At 38.7% G+C, this 26,789-nt stretch overlaps 1 protein-coding gene across 1 annotated transcript in view; it reads left to right on the forward strand.

Annotated features, from left to right (window-relative positions):
- Window positions 1–26,789, forward strand: part of dnajc5ab (DnaJ (Hsp40) homolog, subfamily C, member 5ab) — a 30,116-nt gene that overhangs the window by 2,644 nt on the left and 683 nt on the right. The window contains exons 2-5 of the mRNA XM_044351378.1: window positions 20,349–20,505; window positions 21,270–21,483; window positions 22,181–22,352; window positions 23,316–26,789. The exon at window positions 23,316–26,789 is cut by the window's right edge and continues 683 nt beyond it. Of these exons, the coding sequence (XP_044207313.1) occupies window positions 20,399–20,505; window positions 21,270–21,483; window positions 22,181–22,352; window positions 23,316–23,413 (591 nt within the window). The 5' untranslated portion in view covers window positions 20,349–20,398 and the 3' untranslated portion in view covers window positions 23,414–26,789. The remainder of the gene's footprint in view (window positions 1–20,348; window positions 20,506–21,269; window positions 21,484–22,180; window positions 22,353–23,315) is intronic.

A 26,789-nucleotide genomic window follows, 5' to 3' on the forward strand; every position in this document is an offset into this window, starting at 1 on the left:
ATCACTGCTGCCACACTGCGGATACGCTGGGAACCTAATGTGGTTCACCTCACTGGTAAGAAATTTGTTTATAGAGCCATATAAATCTAGATTACTGTTATTTTTTAGCGGCTATAGATAATGTGGGAAAAATATCAGATCTTGTTTTTTTTACCTGATTTATTGTGCCTATTCTTGTCTTTGCTTTGATAAGCTGCAGTGCTACGTGACAGTTTCCTGTCAGAGTGTCTCTACCACACGACCCTTGAAAACCTAAAATTATCCCCCAGCTGGGATTCCTACTTTGGCTCACTGGTATTTGGTGCTGATATTTGGTCAGTGTGTTCATATTTAGTCCGTGACACTGAAGTCAGAAGGGTTGTAGACAACTGCAAGAACTGAGCTTCACAGAACCACTCGATTTATGATTGATTGATTCTCACTTTTTATCCCAATTAATAAGAATGATCAGCCTAGATTACATGTTTATTGTACAGGAATACAAGCTGCAATGATTAGTCTATTAATCCATTAGTTAATCAACAGAAAATCAATCACCAACTATTATGATAATCGATCAATAGTTTTGAGTCATTTTCAAAGGAAAAAAATGCCCAAATTCTTAATTCCAGCTTCTTAAATGGTGTTTTTTTTCTGGTTTCTTTAGTCTTCTATGATAATAAACTGAAGAAGACATTTGAAGACACAATTTTAGGCTTTAGGAAACAGTGATCGACATTTTTCACCATTTTCTCACCTTTTACGCCTAATAATCCTTAGTTGCAGCCCGAGTGATATGCGTTCATTCATATACTATTATCTTATTTACTCTGACTCAGACGACCTTTTTTAGTACCTTTAATTTTGGGGCCTTTGAAGCCAATATACCAGACAGTAGAGAGATGACAGGAAACGAGGGGGAGCGTTGCAACAAAGGTCCCCAGCCAGACTTAAACCAGGAATGTTGCAGTTCACGGTCGGTGTCTTAACCCCTAAACTCAGGGGGACACCTGTTTTAAAAGCTGCATTCGTTGGGAGAGTTTCTCTCAGAACAGAGGAGCGAACGCTGCTGTTGCAAAGCTCTCTGCTGGGTCAACATTTTCAACGGACAATGATGTCACAGCAGGTGTGGCCGGAATTGCAAATTTATAAGTCACACAGAGGAGTACAGTCACACTTTTATTGCCTTTTGGTGAAAAAATCCACCAACCAAGCATCTTTTGTACCAGCCAAAATAATAAATTGCCTTTTTGTGCCATATACACGTTAGTTTCAGTACATTTCATTGAGATAATAAGGTAAAATTTCCATAAAATAACCCAATAAACATACATTATTCAAGCATATTAGTACAGGCCAATATTTTATGTTTATGGACAGCATTTATATAGCACCTTTCTAGTCTTCCGACCACTCAAAGCACTTTATAATACATGTCAACATTCACTCATTCATATACACATTCATACGCTGATGGTAGAGGCAGCCATGCAAGGTGCTGACCTGCTCATCAGGATCTAATCTTATGCACATTCACACTGGTTTTTCATGTTTAAAAAAAAAAGATTTCATAATGCCAAAATGAGCAACATCTGCTGATCCAGACTTTCACTCTGCCATTCTGTACAGTTACATAAAACTCAATGTGCAAGACAGTTTTTCAGGGATTAAACACCTTAAACTGCATGCAGAGACAGAAGAAAGGCCTTCCTTAGTTCATGTCTGTTAAACCGCCCGTGGACTGTAGTGTACGACTACAGGTGTGTCACCCTCCTAATCAGAAAATCCACATATATCCTGAGGGGGAAAAACACACTTTCCTTGTAGACTGAGATGGTGGCCGCCGATAGCCGAATGTCATGAGACTCTTCATGAGTGCGACCTCTAGACAGGTCGGCGTAACGGTCCTGTGATCGCAAGTCACATGGGACTGTCAAATATTCACTTTCACTTTCCCTTCTCCTTCAACTCCACACTCTGTCTCCTTCTCTCTCTTTCTCTTTCAGCCTGAACCTATCCCTTCTTTATTTCTGTCAAACTCTGACCCGACGGTCTCTCCTCTGTCTACATCTGTCGTCGTTCCATCTTCATCCCACTGACTCCCTCACCCTTCTCTGGAAACCTTTTGCCTCTTGAGCTTTGACAATGATTCACCATATTCTGGTTAATCATAGATGTTTGTTTTTTTTTTAATGACGTCCAAAAGTTCCCAAGTGAATTTAGTCGGTAATGAATGGTGTGACGAGAGAAGATTTGATGTGAGAGATCCGCAGCCAACTTGTTCATTATGTTTAGCCACAGTTTGTCTAGGGAGCCTGTTTTATCAAGATTAAGTTACAAAACACATTTTCTTTTAGTCGCGCTGTTTTCACAGTTAAGCTTGAACTGCCTGATACAACCACAGATTTCTGTTGTTGAGCACCAGCAAGGTCTACCAAGCAGCAGGTCATGTAATGCCTTGCCCAACAGCACCTCAGCTGTTGCTATGGAGAGATGAGAACCCTGTTGAACATGTGTGTGTACATCCCATACTATGTTTAAGTTTGGTCCAGGACAATAAATGAAATTAGTATTTTTATTATTGACTGAAAAAGGAAATATTTCAACTCTACCATGTCTTCATCAGGCCAACATGATAAACAGCAACACCAAGATCACGCCAACAACATCACAAACACAATTTCTGGCAACAATAGACACTTGATCAAGATCAGCTCATCATCAATGCCTGAAGAGAGTCACAGATAACAGTCACAACAATATATATCCAAAGAAAGTGCCAGTAATTAATGAATGTTTGTCAATCAATAATTAAAAAAATTCTACCTTTTTCTAACTTTATTGAAATGGCCACAAATTTCAAACAATATGCAGCTTGATTGTTTTCTTTATTGTAGTAGTGTAAATGTAATTTGAACTATAGCTAAAACAGTCAATTATTTGATTTGTTGATAGACAGAAAAGTAATTGGGCAACTATTTTTGTCATCGATTAATTGTGGAAAGATATTTTTCAAGCAAAACGCTAAAAATTCCCTTCGTTCCAGCTGCTGAACTGTGTGGATTTGCTGCTTTTTCTTTGTCTTATGTAACAGTAAACTGAACCTCTTTGGGGTTTGGACTGGTAGTCGTACAAAACAATTGTGACGTTCACTATTTCCTGACATTTTATTGACTAAATGATTAACGTTGACGTCGATGGACCTGTACAGTACTGCTCAAATGAATTACTGATCAATCCGTCAGGTGACAGATGTGTTTCCCTTTTTATCATTTAATGAACATCTGCTGATTCACAAATTGAGTTTTACAGTCAGCGGTAGTGACTCTGTACAGTACGTCCACACACAGTTTGTTCACTGTACCTTAAAGTCATTACTGTAATGTTTCCTCCTGCACTGCTAGCATGTGTGTGTGTGTGTGTGTCCATTGAGAAAAGCTGATGCAAGAATGCTGACAGGCAGCTGATTGGACATTAGCTAATGAATTGGATTGGCCTTTTTTTTTGCATCGGAGCATCCTCAATGTGCCAAGATGTAAAGACTGAAAGGAAAGCAGGCTGTGGAGAGTTAACTGTTTCTCTGTCAGCTTCTTTTTTTATGTGCTCAGTTGGTATTGTTTCTTTCTGGTAATTGTTTGGTGTGTAAACAGGCAAACAGAAGGACATGATGCTAGAGTCTAGAAGTCACCAGTGAACGAATACTAAAAACGCTCCAGTGCATAGTTTCCTGCCCCGCATGCATGTGTGTGACAGCTGTGTTTACTGTGCCAATGAGGTCACATTACCATCTATTGATTGTCAGGGCAGAATGATTAATGTTGTGTGTGTGTGTGTGTGTGTGTGTGTGTGTGTGTGTGTGTGTGTGTGTGTGTGTGTGTGTGTGTGTGTGTGTGTGTGTGTGTGTGTGTGTGTGTGTAAGTAAGCTGATCTCAATGACTGGGGAATAGCACTCTCTCATAATCAAGAATCATAGACTGACTTTTGCACTTGTGTCTATCTGTTTGTCTCTTATAGTGTTGAAAGTATTGATTTGGGCAGATTTTAATATCTCACTTAAATGCATTTTCATTCTCAATTAATCAGCAGATTATTGTCTCGAATCAATTAATCGTTTGGTCTATAAAATGTCAGAAAATAACGTAACTGTTGTCCAAGGTGACGGCTTCAAATGTCTTTGTTTTTTTGTCCAACCAACAGTCCAAACTCCAAAGATACTCAGTTAACAATCTGACACTGACACCAGAGAATGATTTGAAATCGGCGAGAAAAAAACATTTTAAATGATTAACAGATTATCAAAATAGTTGCTCTTTTGATGTGCTGTGTTTCCACTGTTTCAGCTCTCATGAATTTTGGCAGTTTTTATTATTTCTATAAACATCTCACAGCTAACAGGACCAGTTTTTTCTTCTTTCATGCCTGTTTTTACTTTGAGTATTGTTTGTTTTTTCTTCTTTTTATATCAGGAAATTGTTTAGACTTAAAAAATAGCAAAAATAATGACAGATGCACACCCAATATGTCTGGCCAACAGCCACAAAATCTTAAAAGTGAACTTATTTCAAGTGGAAATAGAAGTTTTTTTTTGCTTTAACTTATCATTATGAAGTAAATGTTGATTGCACAGTATAATTGCTATAGAATCTACTTGAATGCACAGTGATTTGAAACAATAAAAGCAAGTAAAACATCACATTTTAGAGGCTGAAACAAAGCAAATGTTTCAGTTAATCATCACATTCAATCATCACTAATTATTTTCTCTTAATTCACTCATCGCTTCCTCACATGCACATCTGCGCTCTCTGTCTCTTTCTTCCCGTCTCCTGGCTGTCTAAATATCATAAAAGTGATTATTAAGCAGCTGACACAAGGCCTGTGAGTACATAAACCGCTTGACCCGGCGTTCCTCAAAACATTTTTACTCCCTTATGAGAATCATATCGATAAGAGCCGACACGAGTTGTAGTCACATTCCTGGAAGACCACTTAAAGATTAATATCTGAGCTGTGAGAGAGGCGCTGAGGAGTGTGTGTGTGTGTGTGTGTGTGTGTGTGTGTGTGTGTGTGTGTGTGTGTGTGTGTGTGTGTGTGTGTGTGTGTGTGTGTGTGTGTGTGTGTGTGTGTTACCTCCAGTGTGACATACCACACACAGCATGTCTATTTTCCATTTAATGAGGGCCTTATGGGCTTTAAGATGAATGTTTATAATGCATTTTTTAATGAAATGAGTGCACTAAATTGTAAAAAGGTTCATGTAATGCGGTAATTCAATAATTAACGGACTCCCATGTAATACTAATGTCACCAAAGTAGGGCTTCAGAGAAGAGGACATCGGGAGGAAAAGGAAGCAAAAGCAACACTCAGAAAAAACGGTGTTGGGAGAAAAAAACGAGGGGATTTGAAAGCAACATGGAGGAGTATAAATATGGAGAGCAGGATGAGAGAGGACATGGTGTGAGGCGCTAATGAAGGCAAGAGTGTGTAATATTGATGTGAGTTGACGTAGAGGAGAGAGGGGGGGGAAAGGAGAAGGAGTGACACAGTGGGAGAAATGTGTGGAGTGAAAGAATGATGGAGGATGTCATGTAAGATTTCAAGCAAACAAAACATTTATGTGAATTAGCTTCTTGTCCATCAGCTGGAGAAGCAAAATGGCGATAAACATACCAAAATTGTGACATCACATCATCGGGCGCCATGATATGAGGAAGTCGAACTGCGTCTGACATCATCAGCTTTCATTCCCAGCACATCAGGAAACATCTGACCTTGTGTTTACTTTGTTGTGTTAATTCCACTTCTTAGTCAGAATCCTGCTGCTGTTATTTGTCACGATTTCCTTATTGTGTCATTTAATTCTCCTTTTTTTTTTAATATAAATTATGAAATCTGATTCATCCTCACCCTCATTTAAACACAGAGGATGTGAATAAGGCTACAGTTAACAATTCTTTTCATTTTTTATTGATCTGGTGATGTTTTCTTGTTAAATTGGTCAATTGTTTTGTCTAAAAAATGAGGGAAAATGCACATTATAATTTTACGCATCCCATTCAGTCATAAATGACAAAGAAAGGCATCCCTAAAAAACTAGATCAGATTCATTTTCTGTGGATTAATTGTTAATCCTGCTGTCACATCTATAGCTAATTAAAGATGATTTGGGAACACTTTAGCAGTGTGCAGGAACTCTTTTATTTTGTTAATTCTCCTGTTAAGCCATAAAACTAAACTCTACCTACAAGTTACTGTGGGAAAAACTGATTTGTCCATTTGTGAAACTTGATTATATCCTCATTTTAACAAATTTAAAGAACAACAAATGATGACGGCGGTAGAAAGGACGGAAACAGAGAGAAGAATAAAAAGAAAGTCAAAGCTCAACAGATATTTTTTGTCCAGTGGCCTCACATCATGAATTTATCAGCCACTTTTGTACTCAAACCAAATTAAGATGCAGAGTGAACGGCGACCTGTAGATGATGATTATTGAATATCTGTCCACTTCTAAGCTGCATCAACCTGCTGCTGGTAGTTTGCCATCAGCCTAAAGAGCCTTCACTTTACTGTCAGTGTCTTTCCTTTAACAAGACACATTTCTAGAATAAAAGAGCCGATTGGTTACCTGCCAAAGTAGAGCTGCTAGACGAAACAGTCACAGCTTGAACGTCCTAACATGTGGCTGATGATGATGCGCGTTTCCATCCACTACTGTAACGCGATTGTTAGGATAAGCAGTGGGTGGCTCTAATTCTCCAGTCAGGTGCCATTATACCACTACAGAAGAAGATGACATAATTAAAAGCACTCCAGTCAAACCTTAAACAAAGGAAAACGTGTCGCTGTTTCCCATCTAATATTGCATTTATGTTTGTTTCTTATATTAATTAAAGGAACACTGCACACGCCTGATGTTTTCGTCTGCCGCCATTTTGTGTCTCACCAGACACTTTTGGCACACACACTCCTTTAATTTGTCATCAGTAAATGTGTTTCCATCCACCTGTTTTTAAGCGCATTTTCAATTTGCAGAGCATAAAAAAAACCTGGAGGAAGCTTGAGTGACATTTAAGTCATGTGATTTCTGTATATCATCATTTATTCGCTGAATCTGTTTCCATTTCCCCAAAGCGTAAAAACTTTTTTGCAGTATCTCGAGATTTTTTTCAGATTTTCAGCGTTTCCACTCAAGTTTTTTTTAAGCACAAATTGAAAATGCGCCTAAAAACAGGTGGATGGAAACACATCTACTGATGACAAACTGAAGGAGTGTGTGTGTGTGTGCCTGTAGTGTTTGGGGAGCTGTGTTGTGTTTTGTGCTGCAGACAGATGTTCATTACATTAAAAGCAGGACACAGCTGAGCAGGGCATGTGCGTACATGTGTTCTCCACAGCTCAGATATGAAACCAGACTGCTTGTGTTTATGTTTGGCAGTCTAAGTAATGATGAGGGTCTGCAGATAACGATCCAAGATCCTACAAAAAGGCATAAGAAGTACTTGGAGCACAGAAGTACTGCGTCTAGTTGTGATTGCGTACTGTGACGTGCAGCGGTTCAGGCTAAAGCTTGTGTCGCTCAGTACTAATGTTATATATGTAAATTAGAAAGTATTGAAATGTTTGTGTGTGCAGGCGTCAGCAGAAGAGTTTGAGAAGTATAATATGCTCCCTGCATAATTTACATTCCATTTACACTTTCTGTATTTCATTTTGGCTCAGGTGTGTGTGTGTGTGTGTGTGTGTGTGTGTGTGTGTAGCAGCTGGTAGCTGGTGTAATCAATAATTCTGGCTAATGAATCTTGTCTTCCCCACTGGGCAGCAGTGGAGGAAAGAGAACAGTTTAGAATAAATGAGAGCAGACTCTTGTTTTTTTAAAGAGGCTGCTGTGTCATTATGTCACAAAACTCACTGTATACAGGCTTGTAAGCTTAAAGAAATACAATTAATGTTCACAGTCTGGTTAAAAGCATTGATACAGCTGCAAAAACAATGCATCATTTTCATTAAAGTGACTGAGCAGCAAATATTAGGCTAAATCTTATGATAAGATAAGAGTAATTTATAAAGTTAAGAGGAAAAAACTGATTATTCAGCAGTGCAAGGTTTGGTTTATTAAAATGCTCTGAGATTTGATCAGGGATCTTTGATGTTTCTGTATCTGTGGTCGAGCAAAACTCCAACCATCTTCGGTCCGATACCACCAACAAACTGTATCACCTCCCCTGCTGCTACTGCTGGATGATATCTGAGTACAGTGTTTAAAAGAACTATTGGTGATACACCTCAAGCTCCTGGTTTTGTTTTTTTAGGATTTAATTCTTCCTGTTCATAATGAGCTCCGCATGGGGTGGAGCCGTCTACTTTGTCCACAGTGACAAAGGGTTGGGTTTGGTATCTTTTGGAGTGTTGATTAGACAAGACAAATGGACAACCAGCATACAGGAAAGCCGCTCTTATAGTGGACAAAAGCAGGAAAAGCTCCATGTGTCATCTCTTTGTTAAAACTTTCATAACGGCCGCATGTCACCACTGTATAGCATCTGTTGCTGTTTTATTCCTCTCGCTTCCTTGTCAATGGTCGAGTATTTGGTTGCCTGGTGGGTGTTTTGAACGAGGCTCCAGGGTACCGCAGACCAACAAGCCAATCCTCAACAGGAAGCCTCACACAGTCAGCAGCCACAGACCACAATGTTTAAAATGTAAATTTAATCCGATTCAGCTGTTAGATTCCGAAAACACTCACCACAGTTTCAAACAGCAATGGAGTTATGTAGCAGTCCCTTAAAACAACTACACATATATTCTGACTAAGTTGAAGACAGGTTATATTGAGCAGTGTCACTGAGTGGAACTGGAAGCTGCTGGGAAAGAGCTCTGGTGTTCAGTGAACCTTCCCTGAATAAACAGGTTTAATACCAGACACACACACTTATCCCATCAGGAATGGGATTTGGCTTGTTTACCTGAGTTTATACTGCACATACTGTAAGACTATACTGTAGTATGAGTGATCATTATGTTCATCTTATCCTTTTTTAATCAAGTAAAAAGTCTCATTGAGATCATATTGATATAGTGTTTGTTTAGGTCAATCATAACACAGCCTAGCAGGTTTTTAATAACTGTAGTTATGATTCTTCTGTTCCTTTTTGTGTAAAGCATAGGTTGCAGTCTACAGTCCTTTAGTTGTTGATGTGTATGTGTGTGGAGTGAAAGCTTCTTCTAATGCAAACTGACAACAGGAACCGCGGCCTATTTTTCTCAGTTTCTCTTCCAAACACATAGAGACACAACACAAGTGAGCACACACATCAAATGCATGAATAGCTACTTAGCTTCACAGTTAGGAAGCACACAATGGCACATAAACATCAGCAGAAAATAACCTTTAGTTTCTCCAGCCGTGTGGCAGCAGTGTTGCCAACTATTTCTACTGGGAAGTAGCTGAAGCCTGCAGGAAAAGTCGCTAGATGATGTCACATGCTAATTTGCATATGTGACATCATGAATTTAAAGAAAATCCATCTGAAAAGTTGCTAAATCTAGTGACAAAGTTGGCAACACTGTGCGGCAGCAGAAATGGACTTATGACAGGATAACTGCTGATTTGAATCCCAATAAAGAGAAGTAAACCAGTCACACACCCATCTTACTTTTCATGTATTAAGCAAGGCCAAAAACTCCCAACTCCCTCTGGGGAACTTCCAGTTGTGGATGTTAAGTTGTTGTTTATGCTGTTGGTTCACATTAAGCATGTGTAGGACATGTTTGTTTGTTTGCATTTCATGTCTTTAAAGTTTTGCTCAGTCACTTCCTGTGGTAAAAAAAAAAAATATTGTGTTATCTTAAAATCTCCAACAGAGAACTTTGAACTAACAGTTGACTTGTGAATATGCTCATGTTGTTTCCCATGTAAGAATAACACAGATTAAACATTTTAATCATAACCATATTAAAACAGTGCATTTCTAAAAGGATGTTTGGCTCCAGCCTCTGTTGTTGCAGTGCGTTCCGGCTCATTGGCTGAGCCTCTGAATATCTTCAGCTATGTTCACTATTTGTGATTTATGTACATGTATGGCTGCTAAGGCAGGAATTATAAACACACACGCTCCTTATATTTCACTGCGTTTAGGGTTATTAATCAAGCAGGCGTCGAGTCACAGCGAGTATAGAGACGGCATCGTGTTTGGCAGCCGTTCAGATTTTCAGTCATGTTGTTTGATTATGTTTTGCTCGTTATGGAGACGATGTTAACATCTTGACGGAGCACAGCTCCTCGTGAATGTGAAAACAGCTTCTAGTGTCGAACTCTGCACAGTGAAGCTCAAACATCCAAGTAAAGCAAAACATTTCGTTGAGTGTAGGTCGACTTTAAGATATCTGGTTGTTTTAGTTCATTGTCTGTAAAGGTTACAAATCAAAAAGAAAGACTGTTCAGAAATAGTGATGATTGAGTGTGTTGAACATTGATTTGTCAGATACTTAATTTGCTGATATTCACATCTGGTTATTCTTTCTCTTGTTACACATAGTGATATCACTTTTACGGCTGCGATTTTTATATGTGCTGTATATTTTATTCCTTTTATGTTCTTGAATATTGATTGTTGTTGCTGTTCATTGTCATCAGTGTGTTCCTTTGACCTGCGCGTTAATGCCTGGTAGCAAACCAGATATCCTCCAGGTTGATAAAGTTTAGGGCTGCAACTGACGATTATTCTCAATTCCCAATTTACCAACAGTCCAAAACCCAACCACATTTGAGAAACTGAAACCAACACATATTTGGCATTTCTGCTTTAAGAATGACTAAAACGATTCATCAGTTATCAAAATAGTCGCCCATTTGTTTTCTGTCCATTGACTAATTGCTGCAGCTTGTACCTCAATATAAAATAACATCTATTGTAGTAGAGGGTTTATTTGTATGCATCACTCAGTGTGTACACAGTATGAACCTACATGGAATAAAATACAGAATTTATCCAGTTCAGATCATAGAAAGGTAACTGTGGCTGTAAAATGAAGATGAACACAGTGAAAATGCCTGAATGGATAAAACTGTGTGAAATAATAAAAAAATAAATGTGAGACTCAGGTGTGGAAGCATGTACTCTACACACATTTACTCACTCACACTCAAAGAAACAGACCATATGCTGTCACCTTGTGTTAATTCTTTCCAGTCTGTTTCTTCCTGTGAATGGCCAATTTGACCTTAAGCTCATTCAACAAGACAAAATCTCATTGGTTGCTCGGATCAGGTAGGCAGAGTGATTGGTTTAGGCTCACTGTGGTGGCTGGACATGACTATTACACACACACACACACACACACACACACACACACACACACAGAGGAATATTTTCTCAGTGTGTTGATAATCCCTGGAGTACGGATGAATCATGCTTATTGGTTAATCCCAGCCAAGTGGGAGGTGCGTCTGTGTTGTGACTGGTTAATCCGAGGAACAGTAGTGGGCGGGGTTTAGGGAGGCGTTAAATCGATGTGTTGTCAGGCGTGTCGAGGTGTTGTAGGGTTGCCATGGCAATAGCGGCCATCTGGTGCCATATAGAGATTTTAGAGAGACTAATGGCTGACACACAAATGATTCAGATGTTTTTTGTTTTATTTTATATCAAAGTCATTTTTTTGGCATCTTTACAAACAATAGGACACGTTTACGTTCAGTTTTCCATGTATGGTGTTTGTTTTGGCGTGTATCTCTTCATGCTCACTGCACATTGTCCCCATTTTCCCATCCAATGTGTATTTAAGATTATCTCTGTATGTACAGGTAACAGGCCAGTGACAATCTCCTCCCACTGACTGCCTCGATACAGACAGATTTAGAAAAACGTCTTTGTAAGTGAATGATGTAGGTGAATAATGATATGACCAATACATCTGTATGGCTGATATTATTGGCTGTTTTTTAGCTAGATATGGCAGGCAATGTGTGCCAAGAAATTGCTGTACAGAAATACACAACAGCCTTGCAATTTAGAGCTGAAACGAGCGCCACAACTAAAGATTATTTTCATTATTAATTAATCTGGCCATTATTTTCTCGATTAAGCAACTATTTGTGAAAAATGTCTATCTCCAGTTCCCAGAGCTCAAGGTGAGGTCTTCAAATGTCTTGTTTTGTCCAACCAGAAGTCCAAAATCCAAAGATATTCAGTTTACAACGATATAAAACAGAGAAAAACAGCAAATCCTCATATTTAAGGAGCTGGAACCATCAAATTATTGACATTTCTGCTTGAAAAGTAAATCAAACGTGTATTCACTTTTCAGGTAGAGATGAAATGATTAATGGAATAGCCCATCAACTGAAAATTAATCAGCAGCTGTTTTAATTACAGAGGAATCATTTGATGTCTTAAATGTGAGAACTTGCTTTTCATAGTAAGGTAAAGCAGCCCTAGTTTCAGCTTTAAATTGTGAGGCTGTCGGACTGTTAATCAGGCAAAAACTAAAGCAAATTAAATATCTTCAGTCACCTTAGAAATTGTGATGGGTTTTGTCACTATTTCCTCATGATTTACAGACCAAATGATGAATTGAATAATCAAGAAAACAATTGATCCAGAATTGCATTTGTTCACTAGACTAGAGAGCACTGACAAGTATATGCTCGGCACATATTTTGGCCACAAATTGACTAGATTTAAGGGATCTTTCATGTCAGATTTTTTAGACTCTAAAACTATCATTATCATCCTCTAAATTCCTTTATTTTTCAGGCTCCAATTTGTGATGTCACCTAAACATTTCTTAAGGGACCAAGAATTTGGATGTATTGCCTTCCACTCAACTGGTTCAGAATATCTAAATTTGGGCAATTGGGTAAAACTTGGGTGTAAATAAAGAGTCTCTGGAGCGGGTGTCTTCGTTTTCAGCCAAAGATTGTTTGTGAATGAACAGACACATCACTCTGTAACAGTGGACTGTGTGTGTTTTTGTAGTTTCACAGAGTTGAGACTCATCTCTAGATGAAATGATCAACTCACAGCAATTTACAAATCCCCCAGGTAAATGTTGGTTTATATCATATCATATACAACTTTAAACTGAAACATGAATTAGGCTGCCACTAAAAACTTCCATGTTTCTGCCTTCTTAGACAACAAAAGGTGATTAGACATCTTTGAGTTGTGTTATTTTAGCCTTTAGTTACTTGCAAATGTTGAAAGGTAAACCTAATAAGATTCAATTAGAGATTCAAAGGGATTTGTTACTGAATTTTAATGAAATAAAATGTAATTGAACCTGATCTCTAATGATGGGAACCATGTCCTCATTAGAATAATCAGCCTCTGAATCGTTGTGTGATAAGGCCTCATCAGGAAGGTGCAGGTCTAGTATGAAGACAGCGTGCAGCTTATTTTCTTGCTGTTAATTTAAGTCCAGCAGTCTGGACCAGTTCAGCCGTGAAGCTGAATTGGCTTACTGTGGTCTCTAAGCCTGCTAACCCCCATACACCTGCTGTCTGACATGGTTACATTGACCAGGGTGAGGGCTCAGTTACTGCTCAGTGATCAAAGGTCAGGAAGTGGATTTTGCTCACTTCCTGACTGAATTTGATTGTTGTTTTTGTTGTTGATGGGTGTGTTAGTGCATTATGGGTCTGGCTGAATGAGCTTATCATGATGTCTGCTGTACATTAGCCCTGCAGCCCCACAGCTGGCGGATTTAGTGTTTTTCATTGTATCTCTGATGCAGTACCCTCTCTATTTCTACGAGACTCCTTTGCATTCTGAGGCTTTTACCAGATGATTTTAGCATGAATGCTTATATTAAATAACATAAACTTTAACTCCTAAACATAGACTGTAAAAAACAAAGGAACCCAGTCACCTTGATGTCACCCATTGGTTTGTGGAGTCCCATTTTGAAGCCTTGAGTTCGACATTTTGACCTTCACCATCTTGGATTTGACTGTTGCCATCTTGGATTTTTGGAGCCAGACGTGACCGTATTTGGGTGAGAGGGTGGATCTGACTGAGAACCCGAGGACACAATGCACAGCCACCTATACCAGCAACAAGCTACAGTCTGCTATGCCGTGCTAACATGCTGCTAACAAAATTAGCTTCCATAATTCGAGGTGAACATTGTAGCTGAGTGTTACTAAGTAAATCTAAGTAGCTAATTGCATACATGTTCACATTTGGCAAATATTACATATAAGAGGAGTAACCTTGTAACGTTATTTTAGTGTAAATTAACGTTAAACTGTGTAACCGCTGGGTTATTACAGTTTTGCTAACTGTTGGTGTCTCAACATGCTGTTTGTTCAAGAGCCAGCAGATCAGCAGATGAAAATTAGCTCATTTAACTAAGTTAACGTTACATGGCAGAACACTGTTATTTATTAATGGGGCTGAGAGAGCTACAGACACCATGGGGAACGACCTTGGTGTTGATGGTATCTTCACCCACTGGTTCTGCTGGGGTGGTCTGAGGTGGAATAGCCTTCTCCACTTCTTCGACCAGTCCCTACGAGGAAGAGAAGTACCGGACGTCCTCCTCATCAACTATGATGGGAATGACCTGGGGGATGTCTTTAGTGTCAACCTCGTCACAGCAATGAAGGAGGATCTGCACCACATCCACCTGCAGTATTCAGAGGTGAAGATCATCTTCTCTGGCAGCACCCAGGGATGCAGGCGGAGGGCTGGTGTCAATCTGGGGAAGATTGACAAGGCTCGCAGGTTTGTGAACAGTGTTATGGCTGCATATGTTCATGTTTTGAGTGGCAGCTTTGACCCCCCCTGGGCTATTTTTTCACGATGGAGTTCATTTCACCATGAGGGGAAATTATATTTTTTAAACAGTTTTGCCAAGTCCATTAAAGCCCAACTTTTTTTTTTTAGCCCCAAACATATCCCTCACATCTTTTTTTAACACTTGTGGCCATAACACTGTTCAGTTGTAACAGCTATGCTCTTCCTTGTTCCCTACACCCTCTCCTATTCCCAGTGTCTTATTCCCTTACCACCCCAGTCTTACCACTACATGGTCTTTGACATGGTCTGCCCCTGTGTCAGACGGAGCTGTAACAAATTGTAAATATTTTAAAACATTAGAGTTCATAGTTCTCAATTGTAGTTAATATCAGTGTGCTGTTCCAAGAGCATCACTTATTTATAGAGAGGTTGTTACTGGGTCAAATTTACATTCACATACTCTGTCAGGTTGCCCTTTTGTCCCTTTCATAGTGACGCAAGTAAACTAAGAAACTGTTAACATGAATAGACTCCAGAACAGCTTCTTCCCCCCCAACTGTGAGCCTGCTACATATAAACTGTCTCACACACGAGGACTCATTGAACTTTTTGAACCTTACCTCCATTACTTATGGACTACTGGAGCAGCTTTCTCAACTATATGTTACAGCTGACCTACAGACTGTTGCACAATGCTCACTTTAATTGTAAAGGCAGCTTTTATTCCTTCACCCAGGCTTTGGACTTTACTCATTCAGTGTACAGATTGCTGCACCAAGCGCTGTAAACTATATATAAGTATTATTTTTATATTGTGGTTTCTCATGTCTACCATTTGTACTGTAATTTATACTTGTTACTAAAAATATGTTGCACTGGAGAGTCAGCTACCTCTTCATCATGCAGACTTGTCTTGTGGCAGTTAAGTTCACCTTTACCTTGATACACAGCTGTATTTTTTAATTATTTTTTTAAGTATTTACACTTGATTGTAAATTGCTCACTACATTATTTAATTAATCGTTTGTTATATTCTTTTATACATCTTTCAGGTGTTGTTGATGGATAATAAAAAGGTTTAAATTAATGGTGCTTTTAATGTGCAATAAATCTATTTATGAAGTTTTTGCCCTGCGTTTGTTGATGGTTTTTATGGTGCAACTGGTATGATTTTAACAATAGCAACATATCCAGTATTCTAATCATACAAGAACACATTGATGGAGGTTTTGCCAAAATTTGTAATTAATTACAAGGGTATTTCTAAGTTAGCTTAAATCAACATCATGAATAATATAAATTAATGAATTAATAGACATCAAATGTTGCCATCCTTGAACATTGACAATGAAGAATCAAAAGGTAGATATTAGAGTTTGTGCTTTCCTCATGTTTGTCGTATTTACTTATCAATTTTAATGACACTGAAAACACTAATTCACCAAAGTGTCCCGTTAGATTCATTACTAAAGCTTATGGTAAATTTGGAAAAACCAGGCAAGAGTTTCAATTACAATAACTGTAGTTACGAATAACGTACATGAGCTCTACTACACTGACATTTGACAAGGACATTCAATATCAATTTATAAACTTAACTGCTTCGAAAGACTGTATGCCTAATACATACTGCTAAAGTGGTAACAACATCTATTACAGGAAGACAAGTTCCAGCCGTTTCCTATTGAAGAAACTCTTGATGGCAAATTGGGAAATACTTTGGTCTGTGAAGGTGGTGACTGTGCAAGAGTTGGTCCATCACTTAACTCATGCTGTTTTTAAAAACGTTACTACCATCACGTAAAAACGTGGTCTGTCCTTTCATCAGAGGAAGCTGAACTGGAAGTGGTTTTCATCACAGCCCATTTGAGAACTAAGATTGTTGTCCATGTAGTTTCCCTTCTTCACAGCCAGATGGCACCAAATACGCAGCTCCAGTACATGAGGTTTTCCTTCTGTTGGCAGCTTTCACAGTGTGGATACCTTTTCAATTACAGTAAACACCTTACAAACACTTTAGGTAAGATATGGTGGATTATAGACCAGCTTGTCAGGATAGGTGCGTGTCTGCTTCAGTGGAGGACTATCATGTATGGACTTATTAGTATTAAGTGAACAAACTCCTACGTGACCAATGTTCTACTACACATTGTGTATTGTACATATCTTAAAACATTCTTCTGTGCTAACAGAACTTCCTCATATTGTACATATACATATATACACATATAGTGTAACAGCATCAACAACAAAGTAATGTATTGAAAAGATTTCCTGTTTTGGTTTTCCATGTAGCTCAGGAAAGGGCTGTAGTCACTTCACATTTAGGTGAGAGAATCTCCAGCTTATCTGTGCAGCAATTTAAATTTTATATTAAACTGAAGTGTCAGTCACTACATTGATCATCTTCTAGGTGTTTAATCTTCCAGTCTGCATTGCAGTAAATAAGTCTTACAACCTGTGAATTTGTTTTAGCTCTACATCAAACTCAAGAATTAATGTCTATGATTTGTGTAAATTGTGGTGCATCCCATTCGCTTATTCAGCACCTTCATTTCCTCTCGTCTCGTCCTTCCCTCCCACATGAGATGCAAGCTGAGGAGGCGAGAAGAGGAGATGCTTTTTGTGCCTTTACTACTTTTTAAATTTCTTTGGTCTATTTACAAAAAAGATGAAACAACACCCGGGAACTATGTAAAATAACCTTCGACATATGGAGGTGGTGTTATTTTCACATGCTACAAATTGTGCCCCTTTGACTTCAAGAAATATTGAATTGTTTGGTCGGGGGATAAGTAAATAATCTGGTACGTAGGCCCCATGTATGCAGGCTCTAAGTAAATGGTATGCAGTGAAGATCGTCCTCAATAAACATATTCACCAGCTGAGTGGGAACATCAGATAAGTTGAGCAGTGTCTGGCTTTAGTGTTTAGTGCACGGGCTCTGATTGCAGACAAGAACAGCTCCAGGTGATCCTGACTCAGCTTGTATGTCAGACGGTATCTGCATGGTACACTTGGTCTCTCCACAAGATCTTTGTAGATGTTTAGTTCACTTCTACCACAAGCAGTGAGGCCCAAGACAGGAGCCCTCTTCTGAGTTGCATGTAGACAGAATTGTTGCCCTTGTTTTTAACCTTGAGCCCACGGAGACATGACTCTGCTTGTTCTAAAATAGCCCTGGCACAAACTTTTGTTGAAGGCTTGATTGATGCTTTAAATCCTTTCCCAAATGGATTGCAGTTATTGAGGACGCCAAAAGGTGCATCAAGAACTGAACTGTAGCCGTGCATCCTCTGAACTGCGGATAATTGAGTTCTTGCTCACAGTACTGTAAGGCATCAGCTGATTAACAGCTGGGCTGCAAGGTGGACCTTCAGTTTCTGTTGTCGCCACTGGATGTTTGCCATTCTCAGCTTGGTGCCAAGCCGCTGACCTTCCTTTTCTTTTGAAGTTTGTGGAGTTCTTCAATGTTCTGCCATCTGAGCTGTTTCCCATGTTAAGTGTCCAACACTTCTGTAGAAAGTCACAGAAGCTGTTTCTACAGACACAGATGTAGAGAATGCATTTGTTGTGAGTTTTAACATGTGACATGGATCCAAGAGCACTGGCGTCTTTTGTGTTTGATTGTCTGGATGGAGAAAATGAGGTCTCATGTTTGTGATGTCAAGTTTGGCACTGAGTTCTTGCATCATGGTGAAGTTTTGCGATGGTCCATCACCTGTCAATGAGACAACCCTGAACTCCAGTAGCATGAAGGCGACCATTTGCTGTACCATTTGTGAATAGTTTGAGGATGTGACAAAGCAAAATTGAACTTCCCTCTGACAAATTATACATCTTTAGGGAGTAGAAGTGTAGTCAAACTGCTTTGGTTCTTCAGAAAATGTTGCTGACTTCTTCTTCTGTTTGTTGTTGACTGAAAAAACAGTTGCAGGGAATAATAGTTACTGTGATGTACATGAAGAATTTGACAAAGGACATGAGAAACTGCAGTGTGACTGAATACTTTATCACCACAGTGATAGTCACCACTTCCTTATTTAATGTAGATAAAGAAAGAACATGTCATCATTTCATTTACATGATTCATCCAAATCAAATATGTAGATGAATATTTCTATATTTTTGGGGTTATTTGGGGGTAAAACTATCTAAATATATGTTTATATGACTCATACACACGTGTTAATATTTTTAAAGGAACATACCTTGAACATGACCTAGTCCTGCTTAGAGTTGAGCCAGTATCATGTTTTCATGCTATAAATATTGTGCCCTAAAATATGACGGTATTTTCACAATATTCATAAAACTTTCCTTTATTGGAAATTGCTTAAAGGACAGGGTTACAATTAAAAACAACAGTCAGGTGTCCATATGAACAATGAAAGAGATTTTCCTCGCTGTAATCAATCCTCCTAATATTAGAAAAGCAAGTCATGGCTGCAGTATGTAGAGTGAACCAGACAAGGAGCCTGGTTCTCTGCTGCTGCTCAGACTCCTGCGTCTCTGTTTGACAAAAGGTGTTTTTTTGTGGTTTATCAAAATCAAACTGCTAATAGAGACTGTTAGCGGTATTGTTACCATCACAGCTGTGATCTTGTAGTTCTGGTTAGCGTCTTGCTTTTCTGCAGCCACTGGTCAGCTGACTTACTGGATACAGATCATAAATATCTTCTGCCTCACACACCTGCCTGGCTGACTGTGTGACATGAAAGGTTACAGTGATTTAACTCATTTATTCCTGTCTGCCTTTCTCTTCTTCTTCTCACCCGTTTCTACCTCCTCTTCTTCCCATCACGACTTTAAACCCCAAAACACCATGTCAGCAGAATCACATCAGTGTCATCATCTGGCCAAATACATACAGCTTTACATTCACTGTAAAAATTATATATGCTGTATATTTTATTGCTTTTACATCATCAGTTTATTCCTGTGAGCTGTGTGTTAATGCCTGCCTGCAAACCAAATATCCTTCAGGATGATAATGAATGAATCTTCAGTTCTGCAACTACTTTTTCTCCTGTGCTTGTTTTGGACAATTTAAATAAAATAAAAATAATATATCTGATTGATTTGGGTGTGTGAACCCCCTGTTTGTGCTTTATACACACCCCGGCTCCCCCTCGTCTTTTGGTTAAGCACAATGTTTTTTACTTCCACATTATTTTAAGAGTTGCCAGTTAACTTTCTGTCCATTGATTAATTTACTAATTGTTGCAGCTCTAATGAAGTTCAAGTTCAAATGTGTCCAAATATTTTCTGATGATATTTCGTCTAATATTAAAGGCAAAGAATTGCAATCCTGTCTAGAAATTGTCTTGAATGAAGCTGTTTCTGTTTTCTCCTGTTGTCCCTCATGGAAAAAACTCTCCAACCTGGTTTTGTTACGATCTGAGCTGCTGCAAAAGCCAGAAAAAACCTCTGCCAAGTGTTATTTTATCAGGAAGCTTAATGAACAAAGGAGTTCATTCTGTTCCTGAATGTGTGCAGGAAGGAAAGTAAAAAGAACTTCTTGAACTGGAAAATAAGACCCAAAAAAAAACTGGACTAAACAACAAATCGCTTTTTTTTTTTCCTAATTTGACCTTTGACCTTTGTCGTTATTTTCTTTGTGACAGGTGAGAGGCTGAGTGAGCGAGGGAGCGAGTGAGAGAAGGACCGAGAGGCCATGGAGCAGCAGAGACAGAGGGCTCTCTCCACATCAGGAGAATCGCTGTACGCCGTGCTGGGAGTCGACAAGAACGCCACGACAGAGGACATCAAGAAATGTTACAGGTACATGTTCACACACACAAAGAATATACTTATTATTTATTGTTATTCTTATTGGAGCTCCATCTGTAATACTGATGGTTTGTGTTGAACCACTAGAGGGAGTCAGACGTCTGTGACCAACTCTGACTGGATCAAAAGGATCCTAAAATAAAGAGAAGTTTAGTTTTGAATATGGTTGTCCAAACATTTTCCTCATTCTCTTATTGATTAGTTAAAACTCTTGAATTCAGCATTTATTTATTTATTTAAATGCTGAGTTTTAAATTGGGTTTTTTTTAGATTTCCTCTGTGTTCCTAAAGTCAGTTCCTACATTATATGAGAGGTTTGTTGCTAGTTTTACATTTTGATTTCTTCAATTTAATGTTTTTAATTGCGTCTGCCACATATTTCCATGTTTATAAGTATTTATTTCAAAAACCTCTGAAGCTTTTTCTCCTCTTCAGTTCCCAACAGCAAAGAAAACAACTCGACATTTTAAATTCAGTCTTTGATATTAGTGCATCAATAATATCAGACTATAGACTTTGAGATTTTATAAGAAATTACGTTAATATTTTTGTCTTAAAGTGAACATTTAGTAACAATCAGACTTGTAGCTTTTAAACAAGATAAGACAAGATGCTGTTTTGTGTTATTCAGTTTCTCATTTTCTCTTTTCTTCTTCAAGTTAAATCTTTAAACAACACGGACAGATTTTAAACTTTCCAAGGTGTCACTTTACTGCAGTGTCTGAATCCTTCATACCTGCTCTCTTTTATTACAGGAAACTGGCGTTGAAGTTTCACCCAGATAAGAACCCGGACAACCCAGACGCAGCTGAAAAGTTCAAGGAAATCAACAACGCCCACTCCATCCTGGTCGACGCCACCAAGAAGAACATCTACGACAAATACGGCTCGCTGGGTCTCTACGTCGCAGAACAGTTCGGAGAGGAGAACGTCAACACCTACTTCGTTCTGTCCAGCTGGTGGGCGAAGGTACGATGATGTCCTTCAGCGTTCAGTCTTTTTCTCAGATTATTTGGAGCGTTTCTTCGTCTACAGTTAAATGTTTTTCATCAGGAAATTGACCAGCCAACTGTTAGACCTTCCAGATATAGGATTGGTTCACAATTTTTCATTTTTCTGTCTTAAAACAACAGTGAGGAGCCCGTATGAACACTGAAACAGGTTTTACTCACTGTAATCATTTCTCTTGTTCATACTAACCATTAGAAGTGATGATGTAAGTAACAAAAAGAGGGAATTTAGCACTAAAAAACAGGAACTTGTTGACTTGATTTGACTCATTTTGATGGCTGAAGCTTCATATTAGTTTCAAATAAACGTTTAAATACATTTTTGCACCGAATGAGAGCTGTGGATCATCACTTACGTTGTTTTAAGACATAACTGACATATTGTGAACCCGTCCTTTAACCCTAAAATCACTTTTCACACCTTGATTAAACAACATTAAACATTATTTAACTTGTTATACAACTTCTGGAAACATCTGGCTGCACCTGTGATGATTTAGGGATGATTTAGTTGCAACATCCAATGTGATTTAGTGATAAAAACATTTAAACATATTAAAGGAAACATTTATTTTAACTGATATAAATGATGTTTGCTGGTCAGTAGTTGAACTCTTCGTCTCTCTCTCTCTCTCTCTCTCCTCTTCATCCCGCAGGCTTTGTTCGTCTTCTGCTGCCTTTCCACAGGCTGCTATTTCTGCTGTTGCCTGTGTTGCTGCTGTAACTGTTGCTGCGGTAAATGTAAACCTCGGCCGCCCATGGACCAGGAGCCCGAGTTCTACGTGTCCCCCGAGGACCTGGAGGCCCAGATGACCGCTGACGAGAGAGGTGAGGGGGGCGAAAACATGACCCTTGTTTGAAAGAAGGCTACCGTTAAACTTTTTAAAACACATCGTATATTTATGAAACGGCACGTACAGTTCACAGAATCCCTAAAAAGTCTTGTAGTTAAAGTATTTTAAACATGAGATTGAGACAATGAAATACACAGCACTTCATCATAACCAGTATTAAGTCCAGTCCTCTATGATCCAACCACAGTAAACATCAAACTGCTACATTAGCATGTTAACCCTGAGCTAAATTTAACCCTGACTTTACTGTAGGTTTTCTTCTGTTTGACACTGTTTATATCACAGATGCAGCTATTATTTCCATAATGTAATAATCAATTAGTCAATTCTTTTTTTAAAATAATCAGACACCAGAAGCCTAAATTGATATCTTCAGATTATTGTTCCTTGTTCTGAACAGTCTAAACCCAAAGATATTCAATCACAATTATATAAAACAGAGAAAAGCTGCACATCCTTCCCTTTTTTAAGGAGATTTTTTCCTTGATAAATTACATAAAATTATACATTTATTTAATAGCTAATGTCATTTTCTTGTCTCTTTTATGAGTGGATTATGTGTTGATGTTAATAGACTTTAGACAACTTTAGACAAGGCCAAGGAAACTCAGAGTGCTTTACAAAATGCAAAAGAATAAGAACAGTTTAAATAAAAACAAGACTAAAAGAGGCAAGTAAAATGAATAGAACAGTAAAATACATTAAATTAGATAAAAAGTAAAGGAGGATTAAAAAGGCAGCATAGTTTAATGAACCTTGAACATAAGAAGGTGGTTAACTGGCTTATTTACACCATCGTGGCCTTGAATTTATTTCTTTGGTCTTTTCTATATGTGTTGTTTTGTAGGTTTTGGTTTGCATGTTTTCTAATGTGTGTGTGTGTGTGTGTGTGTGTGTGTGTGTGTGTGTGTGTGTGTGTGTGTGTTTTTCCCCTCAGATGGCAGTGAGCCCATCGTGATGCAGCCATCCTCCGCCACAGAAACCACCCAGCTCACCTCCGATGCCCACCAAAGCTACAGGACCGAAGCATACTAGACACACACACACATATACACACACACACACACACAATCAGCTCACACCTGACAGTTATGATACACACACACACAGCAGCAATCAATACTACAAGACACACACCAGCAGATACGACATACCATCACTCTACATTACAGTCACAGTCGGGCTCACCGGCTCGGCTCAAACTTTTCTAAATTTAACCCGGAATGAGGAGAGAAGGAGTGAGGAAAAAAAACGGAGGAGGAAGAGAGAAAAATAAACACTGATGAACAAAACTTTTAAATGTAGATCGACTGGATGTAAAGAGTCTTTAGTGATCTCAGGACAGTTTTATTTCCCGGTGTAACATCCTTCTTTAAGAGCGACTAACTAACAGAAATGACCCTGCCAAAACGTAGAAACATTGATACAGACAATACAAATCATCTGATTGACAACTACGTCCTCTAATTGGATGCTCAGTCGTCACATTCAGTTATATAGAGCTGTGAAGTGGGAGAGGCTGCTGGTTCCAGGAGTGTTTTTCTCCGTTCTGTATTCCTATTTCACATTTTTCTTTTCAAAATGACTCAACATAGAAACACAGGACTCTGCTGGATAATGTAACGATCCTGTAGGTTTATATTCTGACTGCCAGTTTACATTATTTCAACAATTATTTCACGATTTGTCTGTGATTTTGGCATAACAGCGAAGAATACTATAAAATCCATGAACCTTGTCTGCTGTTGCTATGGAGACGAAGCCAATCAGAGGCGGGAATCAGAGCAATAATGAGTTCAAAGCGTTTCGTTGTCACAGTTGTAAACAAAACATTTGACCCAGAAATTAAACCGACTCACGCTGCAGATTGTAAAATCAGTTCTGCACATGTGACAGAATTTTAAGCTCTGTGATTGGCTGTTTCTTGCCGAATTGCACCTTGGGAGATGTAGTTAACTACTACCCTGAAATCTTTGAGTAGAAAGTCTTGTACTTTCACCTTTTTACTAAAACAAAAAAACAGATATTTTCTAACACAGTTGTTCATATTTTGTACTGATGATTCAACCGGTCTTCACTTCTGGAACCCAGAGCAGCTCCTCCGACTCCTCGACTCTTTTAACTTTTATTGAGTGTTGTGTTTCTGTGCACACCGGCTCAGTCCTGAGGGAGACTGCTGTCAAAATGTTGTGGAGGTGGTTGTTTTTTGCTCTGTTTTTGCAAAAATCTAAAACCCAATTTATACTATCCACATGTATGTAGCAGCAGGAGTCCGGGTTACATAAATGTTGTCTCGTGCCCCCGTCTGCTACCCTCTGAATGGACCATCAGGGTACAGCCCAAACTGTACAACACAGACTGTATGCGGGGATAATCAGAACCACGTAGACATCTTCTGCCAGCTGTCTGTGTCTGTTTTCGGACAATATCAGGCCCTCGAGTGTTGTTGAGACTAAACAAGGATCTTCAACTTCCCAACTCAGACACAAGGAGGAGGAAAAAGCTGGCATTCACTCTTTTTAAACAAGGATTTTAATACCTTAAATGCTTCATCCTTGATATGTAGAAATTAAAAGTTTCTAGATGATGTTAATCAGTCTCAGCTTGTGGATGAGAATCAACTCGTCTACTCGCTTGCTGGAAAAACACTCATGCTGGCTGGAAGTAGGTCAGTGATCTTGTTTGTGAGTTCAGTGAAGGGTTAATGGGACTGGGGAGGGGCCCGGTGGTGTTTATTCGTGCTCGATACCCTCGTGAACATCACCACAGGAGACCCTCTCTCTCTCTGTGTGTGTGTGGAAAGCCATTACTGAGGCTCACACTTCAACAGGTGGAACTGGCATCAGTTCCCCCCCCCCTCTCTCCCTTCTCTTAAACCAAACGCTGAAGTAGTCTTCTCACTTGAATCTGATGCCTCTCTCTCTCTCTCTCTCTCTTCTGAAGTTATTGAAAGCTTTATAAAGATGGCAAGTTACAAACTGTCAGGACTGTCAGAAGAAGAGATTTCTAAAGATCTGAACTAATTACGGTTGATAAATGTAGGCATGCAGCCATCCAGGGCATGTCAGCTTTCTCTTGTCATCCGGTAATGTTATGATCCGTGATTATAACCACACAAGGGTTCCCGTAGTCTTCCATAAGGAAACGCTGGAATTCATGCAGCTGCTGGGATTGAATCTTAAGCAGCTTTTGGCACACGTGGTCATGACCGAACAAAATAGCTGGAAATCAACACCAGCCCAGCAGATGAATACTGCCAAATGTGTTTCTCTATCAACACAGAACATCCTCGGAGAGTCTGAAAAAAAGTTTCCTAGTTATCAGTTACTCTTTATTATTTATTGAAAAAAGTAATCGCACTCCTTCTCTCTTCTTCCTCTTCACTTCTTCCTTCGTTTATGTTTAACCTCAATCCACTTTTTTCTTCCACGTATGAAGGATTGAGCTCCCTGTTTCACATTGAAAGCTGTGCTGTGTGCTTGCAGAGTCCAGTGTTATTTAGTACATGACCGTACATTAGTGACTACTCGCTGTCACCAGGAAGAGCTTACATAAAACACTGATTGAGCCCCTTTTTTTTTTTGTTTGTTTGTTTGTTTGTTTTTAGTTTTCAATTTGTTTTGTGAGAAAGTAAAAAAAAAAAAAATGCTGTACATGTCGTGTAAGCTGTATGTTTAGATTTTACGTCACTGTATTTCTTTCGAGTCGGTTGGAAAATTTGAACACTTGTTTCTATTTGTCTGTAGATTTGCTTTTCATTGTTTCGGTTTTTCTTATTTATGTTGTTCATGAAGGGAGGATATTGATATCCAAAGTCTTACTTGTTTCTGTGGCAGCAGTTTTTGTAGATGATACAATCTTCATAGCAAATGAAGAGCAGTTTAAAACAATCAGACTGATTAGTTACGTCAGTAGTGCATCATCATCTTCCAGAATAACAGTCAGTTTTTTCTCTATTTGTCACACACAAGTAGCGCTCCAGTTCTGCTATAGTAGAAAATACAGAAACATAACAGTTGTTTGTGTCAAAGGTTTAATTTGTTTTTTATTTTAAAAACCACCTACATTCAATCAAAGAGGTTCATTTATACACATTTAATTTCTTTGATTGCTCAATCAAACACACTCATGTATTTATGCATATCATGAGAAAGTGCAATAAGTGCTAATAAGCGCTAATTAAGTCTCTTCCACGGCTGTCCTCCACTCCCAAACTCCCAACCGCGATTTGAAAGGTTGTTTCAGAGAATCTGCAGATCCTCAAAAACCTTTTTAAAAGTCTTAATTAAGCTGAGTTTTGGGGCAACAAGACGAATGAAATAAAGTTAAATTAAAATTATTAGATGTGTTTACCATCAAGTCCCTCAAATACTATATTCCATAAATATAGAGCCGAGTTAACACACATTTG

The sequence above is a fragment of the Thunnus albacares genome, chromosome 5 (genome assembly GCF_914725855.1).
Source record: "Thunnus albacares chromosome 5, fThuAlb1.1, whole genome shotgun sequence".
Lineage (NCBI taxonomy): Eukaryota > Metazoa > Chordata > Actinopteri > Scombriformes > Scombridae > Thunnus > Thunnus albacares.